The sequence below is a fragment of the Chelonia mydas genome, chromosome 5, assembly GCF_015237465.2.
Source record: "Chelonia mydas isolate rCheMyd1 chromosome 5, rCheMyd1.pri.v2, whole genome shotgun sequence".
NCBI classification, from domain to species: domain Eukaryota; kingdom Metazoa; phylum Chordata; order Testudines; family Cheloniidae; genus Chelonia; species Chelonia mydas.
The window spans coordinates 41,022,556-41,040,051 of NC_051245.2; the positions used below are offsets into that span (position 1 = coordinate 41,022,556).

Sequence of the window (17,496 nt, forward strand, 5' to 3'; positions counted from 1 at the left end):
CTTCTCAAGCAAACTGTGTATGACTTGATATGAAATTTACATAACATTTGTGGGTTTTGGCACTAGTAATTTGTATCTTTTTTTTATTGAGGAGTGTGTCTTCGGATTGTGTATATAATGGCTCATCTTATGTGGTTAAAATACTCAGCTTGTTTCTAATAATCTCCACTGCAGATGTAACAGTTGTTTTTTAAATTAGAAGGCTGAGTCAGAAATTGTTGGATTAGTTAATTGCATACCGCTGATATTTCATTGCTTTGTTTCAGAGTAACAGCCGTGTAAGTCTGTATTTGCAAAAAGAAAAGGAGTACTTGTGACACCTTAGAGACTAACCAATTTATTTGAGCATAAAAGCTCAAAAGCTTATGCTCAAATAAATTGGTTAGTCTCTAAGGTGCCACAAGTACTCCTTTTCTTATTGCTTTGTTTGTACTTAGTATTTGAGTTCCTAGGCAAGCTGCATTTGCTGTAAAACTCTGGGGGAAATTTGATGCAAATCTTTCACATTTTTGTTTCTTCAAAACAAAAAACCCTTTTTTTGAATAGTGAAGAAGAATGTATCATTATTTTAAAGAGACTGATCAACTGCGTAAACTAGATTTTTCTCCCAGTGTAAGAGGACTTTTTCTTATATGAAAGCATTTTCCAACACCTTGTCAAATTATTCATGCATTTAGCAAAGCAATGAAGTATGTAGCTAAGAAGAAGCAATTGTACACAAGAGTAGTGCTGCATCTCTTAACTGAAAGAATCCTAGGAGCTAACTCTTATGCATTACATTAACATATGTTGCTTTCCTGCTAGATCAGAAAGAAAAACACTTTTATGATTTGAGTAGATATCTCAGTATTTAAGAACCTAAGAAATAACAGTTTAAATCAGTATCTTTTTTTTAATAATGGTAAAGAAATCTGAGAAAGCCCTCTTTAATCTGTATTCTTTTTTCAATCAGGTTCTCAAACCACTAGATGTAAAAACAAAATTCTATAATGCTGAGGTAAGTGTGAGGTTTTTAAATTTTACTTACTGCATAGCAAATTAGTGTTAAGGTTAAATATGAAAAGTTTCTTTTAAATAAATGTAGTACCTTGAGGTGCTAGTTGTACCAGCCTTGTTTATATCTTCTATGAAAAAAGACTAATTTACTTTGATTTCACCCTTTTATTACAACAAGCTAGACATGGAATGTCCATTTCATCATCCATTTTCAATGTTGGGCTGAGAAAGGGAGAAATAAATTCAGATTTAAGGAATATGTTTGTTTTTGATCCAGTAACAATATGCGCATGTACTGCTTTCTCCTTATGAAGTTTAATAACTGCAATCACAATTGCCTGTATTTCTGTTTTGTAACAAATATTTTAAGGCTGACTGGGAGAGTACTGTTTAAACTCTCATAAGGAGGATTAATTGTGCTCAGTATCAAAGTACTAATTTGGCTGGCTTCAGGAAAATTTTGTTTAGCTCTAATGTGAACGTCGTTTTTCTGTAACGTAAATGTCTTATATCTGTGTCATTTATATAAGTACATGCACAAAGCACTTCAAAGATATAAGACATTATATAAGTGCTACATATTTGTATGTACTTATTTTATCCATCTTTTGGATTTTTATGCTTTTAATTAGAGACTTATAGAAGATTTTCCTTTTTTTATTTACGACTTTATGGGCACTAGAAACTTTTGCAAATGGAATTTCAGTGTATTCTGTACATCTAGGGGTTCCCCTGTGGACTTTTGTATTTTCTAAATTTTCTGCAGAATTTAATCTTCCATGGTAACCTTTAGGATTAGAATACAAGACATGTAGCCAGGAAATCTGGCTTCTGTTCCTAGCTTTATCCTTTATTTGCCATATGGTGTTGGGCAAGTCACTTAATTTCTTCTTAATATTCCCTACCTCTGACATGAATTTAGTACTATCCTCAAAGCAATGTTGTACTGGTAATCAATGCTTGTAAGATGGTTCAAGATCTTATGTTGCAAGGTGGGTGTTAAATTATGTTGGAGTTACTAAATAAAGTAACTATTTCTTTGCTGATCATTTCATCAGAAACTTCCACCGAATGTTCTTGTCTCCTCCAGTGGCTCTCAACTTTTCCAGACTACTGTACCCCTTTCAGGAGTCTGAATGATCTTGTGTACACCCAAGTTACACCTCACTTAAAAACTACTTGCTTACAAAATCAGGCATAAAAATACAAAAGTGTCACAGCAAACTATTACTGGAAAAAATTGCTTACTTGCTTATAAATCAATCAGAATATGAATATTGTACTTACATTTTGGTGTATAGTAAATAGAGCAGTATAAACAAGTCATTGTATGAAATTTTAGTTTGCACTGACTTCACTAGTGCTTTTTATGTAGCCTGTTGTAAAACTAGGCAAATATCTAGATGAGTTGATGTACCCCCTGGAAGATCTTTGTGTACTACCAGAGGTACGTACCACTGGTCTAATCTGAGGAGAGTCATTTGAAAGGAAATTGCACAAAAATAAAGTTTAAGATACTTACTTCATTAATTTTAGGACCTAAGCATAGGATGAAGGAGGGGGATGGGAGAAACTGAAATGCATGGAGCTGGAGAAGATTTACCCTCCTCCCCGCCAAATAAAATAAATAAAAAACCCTCTGCATGAAACTTATTTAAACTATTTTGCTAACATATAAAGTCCATATGTACTGTGAGTGGATTTGATTAAAGAAAACTATAGACTTCCTAGAGGTGTAATCATGCACACTGATACCTAAAATCTGCAAACAAGATCAGGGCTCCATTGTGCAAGGTACTGAACATACGCATACTAAGAGACAGTCCTTGTCCCAGAGAGCTGGCCATCTAAATAAACAAGACAGATAAATTGCAGGGGAAGGGAAGGATTATTATTCCTGTTTTACAGATGGGCACCTGAGGCACAAAGATTGTCTTCTTGCCTCGGTCACACAGGCAGTCTGTGGCTGTTTCCCCTGAGCTGCCAATGAGTAGCACACTAATTACTAGGTTTTTACTCATATTAAAATTCAGAAAAGAGGTATAAGAAGTTGAAACTGAATTAAATTTTTAAAAGTCTTCTTAAAGTATATGATTAAATTTAATCTAATCTTGCAAGGCTGAGTCCTTCTACTTTAACTAAACTCTCTCGGAGTGAAGTATTTAAACAGTCTCAGAATCTGAGTGGGTAAAATGGATTATCTTCTTAAATATTCTTGTCACTGAAAATTAACAGTATACTCTTGCAAGGCAAATATTTGTGCCATTGGTAAAGTAAAGTTCTCCAAGGGGCAAAATAAATGCTTCTGCTTTGTATCATGGATATACTATTGCTTCAGTAGCAGTATTCCAGTTGGAAAGAACACAGGGGTTAGCCATCTAACTCCATAAGTGGAATGTCCTATTGTCCTGAAATACCCTTGTGAAGAATGGAAACCGAATCTGTACACGAAATTTTTAAAGAGCAGGTCATTTTTCTGAATTACATGAGAATATAAAAAAACTTCTTAAATCTGAACTCTTATACCAAGTTTTAGCTTGGACCAGTTATTTTTAAGGCCCACGAACAAATCTCTGAAAATATGGGTCTGCAATAAAAATACTGAATTACCATATGATGGTATAACTATTACAGCCTTCCAAAATTCTGTTTGCCCACTTGTCTCGGGGAAGGGGGAAAATGTTAACAGGTGAGTGAAATACCTTCCTTTTCCCCTCATTCCACTATTATCTATCCATCCATCCTCATAATCACGGTAAAAGGTGGCCAGGTAGATTTGGTGCTTGAGCTGTTAAATTTTTAAATATTTTTGCAAGGCTGTTATAATACATTTTGTTCTATCTGTCCAGGAATTCAGACAGCATTGTTATCCTAGTATGTGACCATGCTTTATCTATCTGATTAAACAGAATAATTTCAATAAGAAAACTTTGTGAATAAATAGACCAAATTTATTAAGAAGTTTGTTTGCATAGCAAATACAATTAATGGATTTGTCTGGTTTGTAATGTCATGTATTAAAGTATAATTAGCACTGCTGTTTGTGATCATTGGAAAGCCAAAACAAAATGAAGAGCTATCAAAAACAATTATTTGGTTGGAAGTTCCATGTAGTATTATGTTAATAGCAACATTGTTGGAAGGATGAAATCTGAAGCCTTCTCATTGTGAAGAAAGGAAAATGATCCTTGGGTATAAGAGGGAGCTATAAATAAGGTATTTTATATGTGTGTATATAAGATCTCGTAATTAAAACTTTTAAAGGGTGACTAACCTGCTAAATTACTGCAAGGACTACTGCAAATGGGATATTACCTATTCATAAGGTCTCCCACTAGAGAGAATGGATTGCCACTCTCCAATAACAAGTTATAACATGTTTGCTATTGGGACAAGAGAAAGAGTCATATGTAAGGTCTTTGTTTGTATTGCAGTAGCACCAAGAGTCCCAAATCAGGATCGGAACCAGGATTTGTTGCGTGCTATATAAATGAACAGGGAGACATTATCCCTTGGAATTTTAGGGCCTGAACCAGCACCCAGTGAAGTTAGTGGAAAGGTTCTCATGGGCTCTGGATCAGGCCCGAAGGATCCTGGTCCTGCAAACACTGCAGTCATCTGAGTACAAGTACTCTCTTGCCTAAGTATTTGCTGCACTGGGCCTTTATTTTTTTAAAAAAAAAAAAAAAAAAAAAGCTTACAGTTGCAATTAGCCTTGTTGAGGAACCTGTCTGTAGTAACAGGCTTTTCCTGGGAACTTGCTATTCTGAGTTTTGCTGAGTATTTTGCTAGCATATATCACATTTTTCCTGGCCTTATATATGAACAGTTCCATTCTTCTCAAAAGATGACAAGGATCATCACCCATCTCAGAAAAAAATTGCAATATGGATTTGCACTAGGGATAAACTTGGCCAGTTCAGTCTTGCCCAAGGACTAACCACCTTTGATTTTATTAGCTTATCCCACCATACCTTTATCTGTAGCTCACTCACCTTGTACTCGGAACCTATCCCATATTGGATTTGTTCTTCAGCATTCAGAAAAATTAGAGGTGTGATTATAAGCAATGCTAGTTAACTATTTAACAATACTACTTGTACCTTGTTAGAAATATAGTTGTCATATATGTTTGTATCTGTTTTTATTTACATTCCTCTCTTACTAATGCTGTCTTATTTAGAAAGAACAAAAAATGCAGAAATGCATTTTGTTTGAAAGTTAGTTATCCTCCTTTTTAACATTTAACCCTAATTTCTCTAATGCTGTCTTTTTTTTTTTATTTTATTTTCCCATTAGAGTGACCTCAGTTCTGTGGTAATTTTTATTTATTTTTTTTATAAATATATATGCTTTTTTAAATTGTCTTCTATTTGTCTCTGTGCCTGTTAAGATTATTTATTTTAAAAACATAATGGAAAAGCAATGTTCTGCATAAAATTAACTGATACTTTCATATCCATTCTTTTCTAATATATGCAGCTATATATAATCCTTTTAAAATATTAGCTCTTTCTTTAATACCCATTGTTGAAACCAAAAGTTGAGACGTTTTTGGGATGGTAATTCTACAAGTTAGTTTACATAATTTTAGCAGGCATATGTATTTATCTTTATTTTATTTTATTTTATTTCATTTTTTAACTTGACAAAGAGATTTGTAATGGTTTCTTTCATGTTTGGGGAAACTGAGTTTAATCCCTTTTTACATTTTTGCTTTCGGGAGAATGTAGAACAGTAATAATCAACTGTTTCCAGTATCTAAATTCAGCTACAAGATTATCTTCTTGTTTAAGCTGTAATAGATCCCTTTTCTGTTTGCAGCAGATGGAGACAGTGGGTTTCAGGAGAGAGCACCAAATGTCTTATATCCTCCTTCATGCTAGTTACAACTATGCTTTCAAACTTTTGATTGCATGCAGTGATGATTTAGTATGGTATTTCTGCATTATTATTTTACTTCAAGGGTTAAGGTGTGCGCTGTGTTAAAATGAACTGAATTCTTTATAAGCACTTGAGTTTAACCATATTATTAAAACTAATCAGCCTTGGCCTTATTAAACTAACTTGCTTTTTCATTATGCTGCTTTTTTTCTTTTCCCCTTCAACAGAGCTCTTTCTAAATTTTTGCTGATGGTTGCTGCATTAAAAATAACTGATGTGATATTTGGGTAAATGGAGATTTTAAGCAATGGATTTATGGGAGAGAGATATATATATATTTTTTTCAAACAGTAAGAGTTTAAGTCCATAGAGATACTTGGATGATAGTTTAAACTGTTAAATCGACACACACTATATTAATTGAGAAATGTTAGTTACGAGGTCAGCATTTTATTTGAATCTCTCTCCACCTTCTCCCACAAGTGTTGGACCTGTCCATAACATGTGGATTTGGTGGGCTTTCATTACTGTATGTATACTGTTATCATTCCTCAGTTTTTGTTTTTTACATTTTTAGGACATAATGGAGGTCTCCAATACCTTTCCATGCTTCTGCTTTTAATATAGCATCTTTTGAGGGTAAATCATCGGAGAATATTTATCCCATTTTGGCCGCTTTAATTTACATGCAAGACCCTATTTGCATAACATAAAATGAGACATAATTTGCAGACAATCAGAAAAGTAAAAAACAAAAAAAACCCTATAAACATAAGAGAGAGAATCTGTACCCTTTCCCTAATCCTACCAAGGGGCCCAGATTAGTTCCTGCTGAAATCAACAAGTCCCATTGACTTTAGTTGGTGCAGAATTGGTTCTTAACTAATTACAAAAGGAATTTCTTTTCAGTTCTCCCAATGCTTTTTGCCTCTGATAACCTGGACTTTCCAGCAATTATTTTAGTCTTAAGATTTTAGAACTTCAAGGTGTTGTCACCTACATGGGACTCAAGAGGAGCCATAATAATACACACACTCCCAGTTCCTTGCTTTCTATGCTGAAGGGTAAACCCTATCTTCCTTGGTGACAGGCAGCCTCCATCTGAACTCGCACACTTGAAACCATGTGCAGCCTGATTCCCATTATAGAGCACCTTGCACGTACCATTCTTGGACGTGAACACTAAAGGAGACTTGATGTTTCTCATAGAATTTTTGGATATAGAGTGCCAATGAAATGATGGATTTACATAATGTTAGTAACTGTTGCATGATGTAGCTGAACAAGGGAGGAGATTGGATTGCTTTGTAGCTAGTACATTTCAATGTCCTTTTAAAGTAATACTAGAAGCTCAGAGCATATATCTAATCTCTTGTATTTCAGTTCAATAAATAAACTATCCGTATTAAATATTCTTGTAATATTTATTTTTCTTGTACTTAGCTTGATGCACCAGTAATCTGGCATGGCATGTCTTTAATGTACATTGCAATTCCCTAACTTTCGTTCTATTACTTCAAAAATTATCTTAGATAAAAGCTAAGTTGTTGCTGACTTGAAGAAAGCCTTGAGAAGTTATCATTCAAAACCTTTTAAAAGAATAGGTGATAGAATGTAGTACAGCTATCCCACATCCATTGTTTGGCAAGATAAATAAACTAACGCTTTTGCTCCCATTAATTGTATTGGGATGCAGATTTTTTTCTTGCATTACTTACTGTAGCTTTGATTTGCAGGCATGAACTAATCATATTTTGTGATTTAATATTTTTCAAACAATAAGACACTGCACTTTATTTACAATCCTAGTAACATCTTTATAAACTTGGTCCTCTGCTTTTTCAGACAGATGAAGTATTTCTGGAAGCTCAGATTCAGAATATTACAACCTCTCCGATGTTTATGGAGAAGGTTTCATTAGAGCCATCTATTATGTACAACGTAGCAGAACTAAATACTGTCAACAAAGCTGGGGAAAGGTAAGGAAAAATTCAGAGAGAAGCTCCTGTTTGACTCAAACTACTACATTAAATATAATTTTTTAAAGATAAAAGTATAAAATTAGCATCATGTTAGTAGTCTTTAGTACTCAACTCTCCTTTGGGAAACTAAAGAATTGAGCCCCTACTCTGACATGTAGAGGTAGGAGTGAGAAAGGATACAACAGTTTTCTTTGTATAGATGCTATTTTTTACCGTCATATTTGTATTCAGACACTGAAAACGGATGGTGTTACTAACCTGCTCCTTACATGATAAACACCAACTAGGTATGTTGAAAATGTACTCCCTTCTTGGTGTTTCATTTATTGTTTACTTAAACACAAACTTTAGCCTGAGCTCTTTCTAACCTTGCTTCTTCCTAGGATTTCTCCCTGCAGGACACCTTTGACCTTTCCCCCACTGCTTTCTGCTTTTGCAAGAGCTTTAACCCTTTTATACTTCTCAGTTATAACTAATAAGACTCACTAGAGCTGGCTGCCAGGGTAGGTCAGCAGAATGGCCCTGCAAGGTCCTAGAAAAATGTAGCATTTATTTTAATATACCCGATAGCGCCAGTTCGCAACCTTTTCTGGTCCATGAACCACAAAATGACTGAAAATCATCCTGTGACTCACCATATCCCACAATCCTTCTGGTGCAAAAGATTGTGGGATTTGAATAATGGATGACTTTTTGGTCATTTTGTGTGTCAGATCCAAAAATGGGAGTAAGTTAGGAATTGTGTTGTTGCTGTGGGGTAAAGTGTGACTTCTTCTTGCCTGTAGAGGGCTCAGCTCCAGGGCAGAGGAAGCATTGTTCCTATGGGCTGTAAAGCCTACTCCAGCCCTTCATGCAACACTGTTTCCCTTGTCCTTGAGCAGAATTACATGCAGGACAGGGATGGTGGAAGAGATGCTCTGGGATTGGGTGTGAGGGGACCGAGGGTAGCAGAAGCAGAGAGAAGAGTAGGGTTTGAGCGGCTGTTGGATTTTAAATAGTTCTCAGACAGCATGATGTAACCCACCAGGTGCACTCTTGCTCTCCACTTCTGGATCAGGCTTCCCCAGTTGAGCAGTGCTATAGTATGGCATCTAAATGGTATAGTAGACCAGCTCAGGAAGGGCATTATTGTGTAGGTACAGCATGGAAGAGCTGAATAATGGGGTATCAGGGATAGCAGCAGTGCCAGAGAGGACTGGACTAAGAATCAATGCAAAGAAAGACAAAGTCATCTGAGATTTTGCAGGTGAAGAGTGGGGACAGTGTTGATGTGTTTCTTCACTAGCAGGATGAAGTGGTGATACTAAAAGATGGGAAGAATTGCCAGTGCTAGGTTTTTAGTATACAGTTCTTAAGCCCAGCTGTCCTTGGACTGTGCCGAAAGCCATCGGCTTTCACCAACTTGAATTGGTCTTCCTCGGCTAAAATACCTGTTCCTTCTGGTTGGAAGATAGCTGAGCCTCTGGTGGAGCAACCAGTTCCAGTAACATCTCAGGAAGCTTTTGAGAAAGGAAGTGCCATTGTGCTATTACCAGTTCAATTCTTCGGTGCTACAGGATGGTGTTTAGCCTAATTTGCTCTTGAATTTATTAATATTACAGTAGATGTTGCTCTAGGCTGTAGAATTGAACTGGTAGGTTATTAAAGTTACCTGGTGTGTGGATTATTTTTAATGCAACTTAGAACACTATCAGTATGCTGTAAGCAGGTTCGAATGAGTGAATCCAGTTTCCTAAAATAGATTCTTTCCCCCTTCACTATAAAACCTCTTTCAGCAGACCTTAGTATTGTTGGGAAGAATGTCAGTTTGGCCAACATGTCATCTGTAGAGTTCTTTGCTTATTCACACACTGCAGTGTTTTTTTCCACAAGGGAATACAGGCAGCCTCATTAAACTTTTTCTTTTTTTTTTTTTTTGTTAACATAAATGTTTTGGCTAGAAATACTACTGATATTTAGAATATTTATTCACATTCTACTTTTGTCTGTTTTATATTAATTTTAAACAGATATAAAGACAAAGCAGGCCTCTGATCATGTACTTAGTTAAGGTTTTGAGATCAGCTCCATTCCTGTACCTAGAATGCCTTTCTCAAATTATTAGGACAAATATTATTGGATGAAATATAGAAGTTACATTTTTGCACATTATGTTGCCAAGTTCTTATTTACCCCTCTCTCTCTCTCTCTCTCTCTCTCTCTCTCTCTCCCTCTCCCACCCACCTTGAACCCAGGCTGAATATAGTGCAAATTATATCTCTTACTTGATATATGTGATAAATGGAGCAATGCTACAGCTGTTTGTTTGAATTTAAAATGAGGCTGATGTTTTAATACGCTGGTCTAAAATGATACTTAAAACTTTCATAGTGCTTTACTTTTTCAAAGTTGTGTACAAACCTTGTCTAAACTAGATAATCCTGTTTAAAAAAAAAAAAAAAAAAAAACACAAAGTGTCACCAGAAGACTATGATTTAGGCTAGAAACTAATGGACAATACAAGCTATAATTTAGCAAAACTGACTTTCCCTGGACAGCTTTTCCCCACATGTAAATATACTCCTCATGGTTATTATACTTATAAATATTTTAAATTAGTTCCTTGATCCTGAATTCTTCTCAGTATGCTTTGTTTTTCCTTGTTTGGCATGGTCACTGTCTCTGCTTAGCTTATTTTCCATGTTTCTGTAAGAACGACTTTCTGTAGGGGTCTTTCAACTTTGAATAAGAGACCACACACAAAGTAAATAGGATTTTATTGGATTATTGCTAAGGCTAAGATCAAGAATCCTGTTGAAAAGAACAGTTTAAACTGAGGAACAATGTTCTTTCTTCTAGTGTCTCTACATTTGGTTCAAGGACATATTTACAACCTATGGATACTCGTCAGTATTTATACTGCCTAAAACCCAAGCAGGAATTTGCAGAGAAAGCTGGGGTGATTAAAGGTGTAACAGTAATTGGAAAACTAGACATCGTATGGAAAACAAACTTAGGTGAACGGGGAAGGTTGCAGACCAGCCAGCTCCAAAGAATGGTAGGTCTTTTACAATCAAAAAATCCATTTTCAAGATGACTGAATGCTAAATTGAATACATAAACCATGACAAGAAAGAAAGGAGTTCACAGTGCCTGCCTGCTAGCTGAACTTATTCTGAATTCAACATGTGTCTTTATACTTCACACACATTTTGGAAAACTATGGAGTATAAATTTTCAGCAAAGACTTGCTCTGTGAAGTGTGAAAAACCATGTTTCCTGAGGTAGCATAGCTGAACAATAATGCTGGTTTTCCTGATGTTTGTGGGTGTATGAGAGGCAAAATTCCTTTCAGCTTGCTTGATATTATACTTTGCATAGCAACATGTCCATTTTTGAGACATTGAACCACATAACTTAATGGATCATAAATTTAGAATTGCAAGAGTAAAGCATTTAATTTACTAAAGTACCAGAGAATGAAGAAAAATTAGTTCTTTGATTGGAGTTTGCCAACATATTGAAGTGCAGTTCTTGTCTCAAAAGGGAGTGACTTTAAATATGGCTCCTCTCTTATCCCACAGATCTGCTCCCTTTGTACATTTGGACTCATCTGCTTTCTTAAGAAGAACATAATGAACTATTCTAATGAAAATAGTTTTTATAGTTTACTCTTCTTAGCTTTGGAGAGCCAACACTGCAAAAATGAATGAATTCTATTCTTCCTTCTTGTGACTCATCAACAGTTGCGTACAAGTTCTTATTACAGGGCCAATCGGTCATCTGTGCAACCCCATCACAAAGAGTTAAATTTGGCTTGTAGCAACACCTTTATTGATGGTGATGGGTTCTTCCTTTCCCACATACCAACTTGACAATTGCATCCCAGGCTGCACTTGCAGAACTAGCAGTCAGAAAATATTACCTCACCTACCTTGTCTCTCTCAGATCTTGGGGCAAAGACAGCTACACCACCACTGCAAACAACTGGTTACAAAGAGACATTTTTCCTATTACTGGCAGATGTAAGCTTTTGAGGCTCACATAGCTCTTAAGAAGCTTGTACCTTCCACCACCAGAAGGTGGTCCAACAGAAGATATTACTTCCCCTAACTTGTCTCATTATAAACAGTATGTCAGATATGGAATCAATGAAAGACAAACCTGAAATGCAGCATTGCTACTCTGAGAGTCACTTGGAAGTTCACATCGAATTACTGACATTTCTTTTCCTTTTTACTTGTATGTACGTTTACATCAAGCATCTTTTTTCCCCCATCCCATTGGAAATGGTCCCTTCTGTAAGCACCTTTCATCTAGTAACTGTGTGCCACGATTTTGTAGATATCATCATTATTGTTCGCATCACTAGGCCTTCATAGGTATACTGATGCACCTCTAGCCTGCTTGCTTATGTCCTTTGTCAACCAACTCTCCCATCTTCAGCCTACCTTATCACTAATTCCTCTTTAAGATAAATCCTTTCCCTTTTAAAACAGACTTTTCCCACCAAAAATCAGAGTTCTTGCATTCTGTCCTCTTCCTCATTGGACATACTTACTTGGTAATTTGATTATCTCCAGTAGCTTAACTCCAGCTGCTGATGCTTGAAAAGCGAATAGTACTCCTCAGTTTCCTCTTCACTGGGCATATGGAAACCGAAGCTGACTATATAATGAATCTCCAAATTTCAGAGATGGGTTCACTTCTAGTTTGTCATTGTAAACCAGTGGTTCACAGTAGCCCTCTTTCTAACGAGCTGTGAGCCGTTTTCTACCCTTAGCTATTTTAAAGATACATGCTGCGTGGCTCACAAATGTTTCATTTTTCTCACTATCCAATTAGAACTTGACTCCCACACTTCTCTCCTCTGACCTTTCAGTCCCATCAAACTACTTCCTTGCTAGATTCCTCTTCATTCATTCATTTTCTCCTGCTAACCTACTTTTACTGTTTATCACTCCTGCCATTACTTAATTGGAGTTTTGCCTTTGACTTCAGTGGGTCCAGAATTTCACCCTTAATATCTGCTGACTTTCACATTAACTCTGAACCACTGCTTGTCATCCCCTTCTGTAAATACTGACTTGACCTTTCCTTGCTTGCTAAATAGTCTTACCCTATTCATACGATTTTCCAAGTAAGGATCTAAAAAGGGTAGAACAGTCTGGCTTTGCTCTCTGTCACAGCACTGAGACTGCCCTTCTCTGCGTGGTTAATGACATACCCCTTTCCTCTGGTAATATTTTTCTTTCCTTCTTTTTCCAATTTCTCTATGGCTTTACACAATACAATTCTTAAGCACCTCAAGCAGAAACCTGGTGTCTAACTGAATTCATACACTTAGTGGTACTCTTTCATTTCTGACGAAGGCTTTCGATGTTCCCTTCCATTTTCTCGTATCTCAGGGCTTCACTTTTGGCCTTTTCTCATTCCGGAATGTCTAATTGTTAGCTTCAACTTTAGATATTGCTTTGTGCATGTGATATCCATCTCTTCTCTGACTCATCAGCTCTGTCTGTCTTCCAATCTTAATTCCGTAAGATGTTGCTAGACCTTAACATTCTACTGCTGAATGGCACTGCTGTTTTTCTTAATCCCTACTCTTGAGAGAATCTTAGAATACAGTCAGGAACTCAGCTGATTTGGGGCTAGCAACTGAATGAGCTGTAGTGGGCCCAATAAGCCCTCACTAAGTGACTATGCTACCTGATTGGTCAGAAGAACCAACAAATGATCATTGAAGCCCTTAGCAACAGCAGTACAAGGGCTGCTCAATGTGTTCCATGCCCACAGCTGCACCAGACCTGCTTCCTACCGAACCCTTTCTCTACCCCTTGCCTGCTCCACTCCAGCCCTAGACTCTGCCTACCTGTGAATGCTTCATTCCTAACACCTGGCTCTGACCACTGGCTTGTCTCGTGACCACTCCAGCTCTGCCCTTTGGTTCTGTTCTGACTCCTAACTCCGATCATCGGCTTGCCTCCTGACCACACCTCCGGTTCTGCCCTCTGATTCTGCTCTGGCCACTAGGCAGCACTACATACTCCTTGGTTTGTGACAAATACTGTGGCCAAACTACCCTCTTGTTTTTGAAATGGGATCAGATCCTTTCCATTCTTCCTCACCTTCACTGGATTCCTATCTCCCAATCCCACTGAAAACATCTGATGGCCCATTTTAGCCTGCTTCTCGTGTGTTTGCCTCTTGTGTCTCTTCCCCTCAAATCCCGTAAGTTAGAGGTTGTCCTTTTTTATAGCTGCTCTATTGATATGGAATTCTCTCTTAAGCAACTGTTTCAGCTCTTCAAATGAGTTTAGTACTTCTCTACTTGCTTTAGTGTTCAAGAAGGCTTTCCTTGCACATCTACACTTTTAAAAATTAATCATATTTCTCTGTTTTATATATGCCTTTCAGCCTGCCAGCAAGTATGTGTTCCCCCCCTGTCAATCATTATCTCTTTGCATCACTTCTTTGTAAAGTGTTCTGTGATACTTGCTGAAGGATGCCATATGAAAAGTTATATTTCATACAGGAAAACATATAATAAACATACCACCACTACCCTAGTATTTAAGTGCTTCATCTCAATGAGACTCAGGAGAGGGAAGAAAGAAAAAAGGCAGGTGGGAATGGACAGTTAAGGCTTTTGGAAATAGAACATAGAGCTTTTTATCTCCAATTTGCTGGCTTGAATTCAGCCCAAGCTGGAGTAACCAAAGCCTCTGCAATATGATAGCTATACCAGTGAGCTGTGTAAAATGACTTGTCTCAATCCAAATTGTAGTGGACAAGTGTCAACATCAAATGCCACCCTAGCCGGCAGTTACTAGCAATATTTTTGGCAGTCTTGGTAGAGGTTCTATAGACAAAGGATATAGAGATTTATTATCCTCTGACTCATAGAATTGATAACTCTGTCAAGGATGAGATGTATTAGTGGGATAGTGTGGGGAAACGTATATTTCCATTATCCACGCTGTAGCTTGCTTTTGAGCACAAGAAAGATTTTATCACCCTCAGAGAGTGAAATGTGGCTCACATTAAAAACTTAAATTAAGAAATTGGAAAACTTAATCATAAGGAGTGTACAGTTCAGATCTTGTTGTTTTTCCTCTGTCTTTCCCCATCTTAACTTGTGATAAATGTATTTGTTTTTCTTTCTATTTCTTAGGCCATTTCTACACTAGCACTTGTGTCAGCAAAACTTTTGTTGCTCAGGGGTGTGAAAAAAACACCCTCAGAATGACATAAGTTTATTGCCAGCAAAAGTGCTCATGTGTACAGTGCTGTATCAGTAGGAGAGGTTCTTCTGTAGACATAGCTACCGCCACTAGTTGAGCTGGTTTTATTATGTTGACAGGAGACCCCTCTCCCATCATCATAACGTGACTGCACGAGCACTTTTACAGCGGCACAGCTGAATCAATACAGTTGTGCTGTTGTAAGCTTGTAAGTGTAGACATGGCCTTAGTTTAAATTTGTTAGACTAGACTAAATGAAAGTTCAGTACAATACTTCAGTTTTGTTATTAATCACTTGAAAAGCTAACTATTCTTGTACCTCTGCAGGCCCCAGGTTATGGTGATGTAAGACTTTCTTTGGAGACTATACCAGATACTGTAAATCTGGAAGAGCCTTTTGACATTACGTGTAAAATAACAAATTGCAGGTAATATCAATTGGTTTTTGAGATTTTGTTTGATAGGTGAAGTTTGGTTTCTTTAAAATTTACTTTCACAGCAGGCACTAAACATGCATCTTTGTAGATGGATATCTATATAGATAATGCCACATATTGCTACCCTTTGTTTGAAATACATTTATATTAGAATAAATTAAAGTGATCATAAAGCTATAATTACACCAAAGGGTGGCGGTGATACTACTGGAATGGCTTTGGATGTTGCCAAAATTCTGTGATGGAAGTCTGTGTAACTGCTATTTTGTATATTAATATGGATACAAGTTTTAAGTTACAAAACATCTTACATGATTAGCATAAACGTAAACACTAAGTTAAACTACTTCAACTAATTTCCATAAGAATAAAGGATACTTTCAGTGTCAACGTTAACTGTCACTTACCCTGCAACCCCTCAGAAGCACTGTTCAATTGTTTTTTTAATTAAATCTGTCTAAGTCTTGAATATCAAGTTGGCACTTGACATGGCTTGTAATAGTCATGCTACAGTAGGATTGTAAAAGTACGAAAAATAATGTAATTCTCGGCAGTAGCTGAGGCCAGGAAGTAAAGAAAGCAATTATTCTGCATTTACCCTTTTTGGTAGTCTTACACATGGGACAAGAACAAGAAGTGATATTATGGTATCCCAGCATGGCTACCATCTCACTGTACAATTGTTACATGTTTAAAACAAATATGTAACTGACTAACTTTTGAGACTTTGACTTGTAATAGATCACCTTAACTTCAGTAATAAACCATTCATATCAGGAGTTTCTAATGAGTGCTCACAGAATTGTCAAGCTATTGTACTTCTGTAGTCTTTCTTGAATGGTAAAGAAGTAGGTTTATTCCTTATTGTTTGCTTTCATCTAGCAGTGAAAGAACTATGGATCTGGTTTTGGAAATGTGCAATACTAATTCCATTCACTGGTGTGGAGTTTCAGGAAGACAGCTTGGAAAGCTACACCCCAGTTCATCCCTTCATCTTGCACTTACACTATTGTCTTCAGTACAGGGACTACAGGTAAGAGACATCAGTTTAACAACATAACTGAGATATAATATGTATGTAGTGGCTATTTTATGATCACAGTAGTGCAAAACTTATTCTTATCTACTTACTAAAATTTGTACACATCTTTTTCCCATTAGAGTGTCTCTGGCTTAAGACTAATGGACACGTTTTTGAAGAGAACATACGAGTATGATGATATTGCACAAGTCTGTGTAATTTCTTCAAAAGTAAAAGAACACTGAAGAAAAATCCTTTTAACATTTCCCCTGGGGTTTCTTGGACCAACTTCCTAAATTTTACATTTGAATGATGGCAAAATCATGTTTAAAACATCTGCAAACAATATAAGAATGTTTATTTATTTGTCTTCTGTGAGCATTTTTGGAATGTTTTAAAATATGTTTTAAAGAGATAACTATACATATTTTATCTATTATTTGAAAATAAAATCTTTAAAGTCTGAAAATGCAGCTGCCAAGATTTCTTGCACTATTGTATTGAATATGCAGCCATCTTAAGAACGAAGTTATTATCTACTTCACTGTTGGCTTTAAAGGGGTGCCCGTTGTGGCACTGACTGCAGAACTGCTTTAAGTTGGAGGGACTAGCCTCTAAATGGCAAGGTTTGTTGTTTGTTTTTTATTAAAATTCAGTTCTCATTTTCACCCTTCTTCTGTCGGGGACTTGAGGATTTGGACTTGAACTCCAGTGTGCAAGCACCACCTGCTTCCCCCTGGGTACCCAGGATTGTGATGCACCTCTCCACTACCTGCCCTTAGCAAGCAGCAGTTTTGTCTACTGCCTGCTGTAACTCAGCTCCCTGAAACCAACACCTCCTGTCACACACAAGCACTCTGGACACCTCGCCCTCTCTGTGCAGGATAGTGATAGACACATACCAACCCGAGTCCTTGGAGTGCTCCCTGCAGCATCCAGCCCCTGTCACTGGA

General features: G+C 36.8%; 1 protein-coding gene across 4 annotated transcripts in view; it reads left to right on the forward strand.

Annotated features, from left to right (window-relative positions):
- Positions 1-17,012, forward strand: part of TRAPPC13 (trafficking protein particle complex subunit 13) — a 44,119-nt gene extending 27,107 nt beyond the window's left edge. Inside the window, exons 7-13 of one of the 4 annotated variants that reach the window (XM_007058995.4) lie at positions 953-997; positions 5,296-5,313; positions 7,726-7,859; positions 10,701-10,899; positions 15,413-15,513; positions 16,405-16,555; positions 16,684-17,012. In XM_007058995.4, coding sequence (XP_007059057.1) covers positions 953-997; positions 5,296-5,313; positions 7,726-7,859; positions 10,701-10,899; positions 15,413-15,513; positions 16,405-16,555; positions 16,684-16,788 — 753 coding nt within the window. In that variant the 3' untranslated portion in view covers positions 16,789-17,012. The remainder of the gene's footprint in view (positions 1-952; positions 998-5,295; positions 5,314-7,725; positions 7,860-10,700; positions 10,900-15,412; positions 15,514-16,404; positions 16,556-16,683) is intronic. The other 3 variants (XM_027821480.3, XM_027821481.3, XM_027821482.3) reach the window with 3 other exon arrangements.
- The last annotated feature ends 484 nt before the right edge of the window (positions 17,013-17,496 follow it).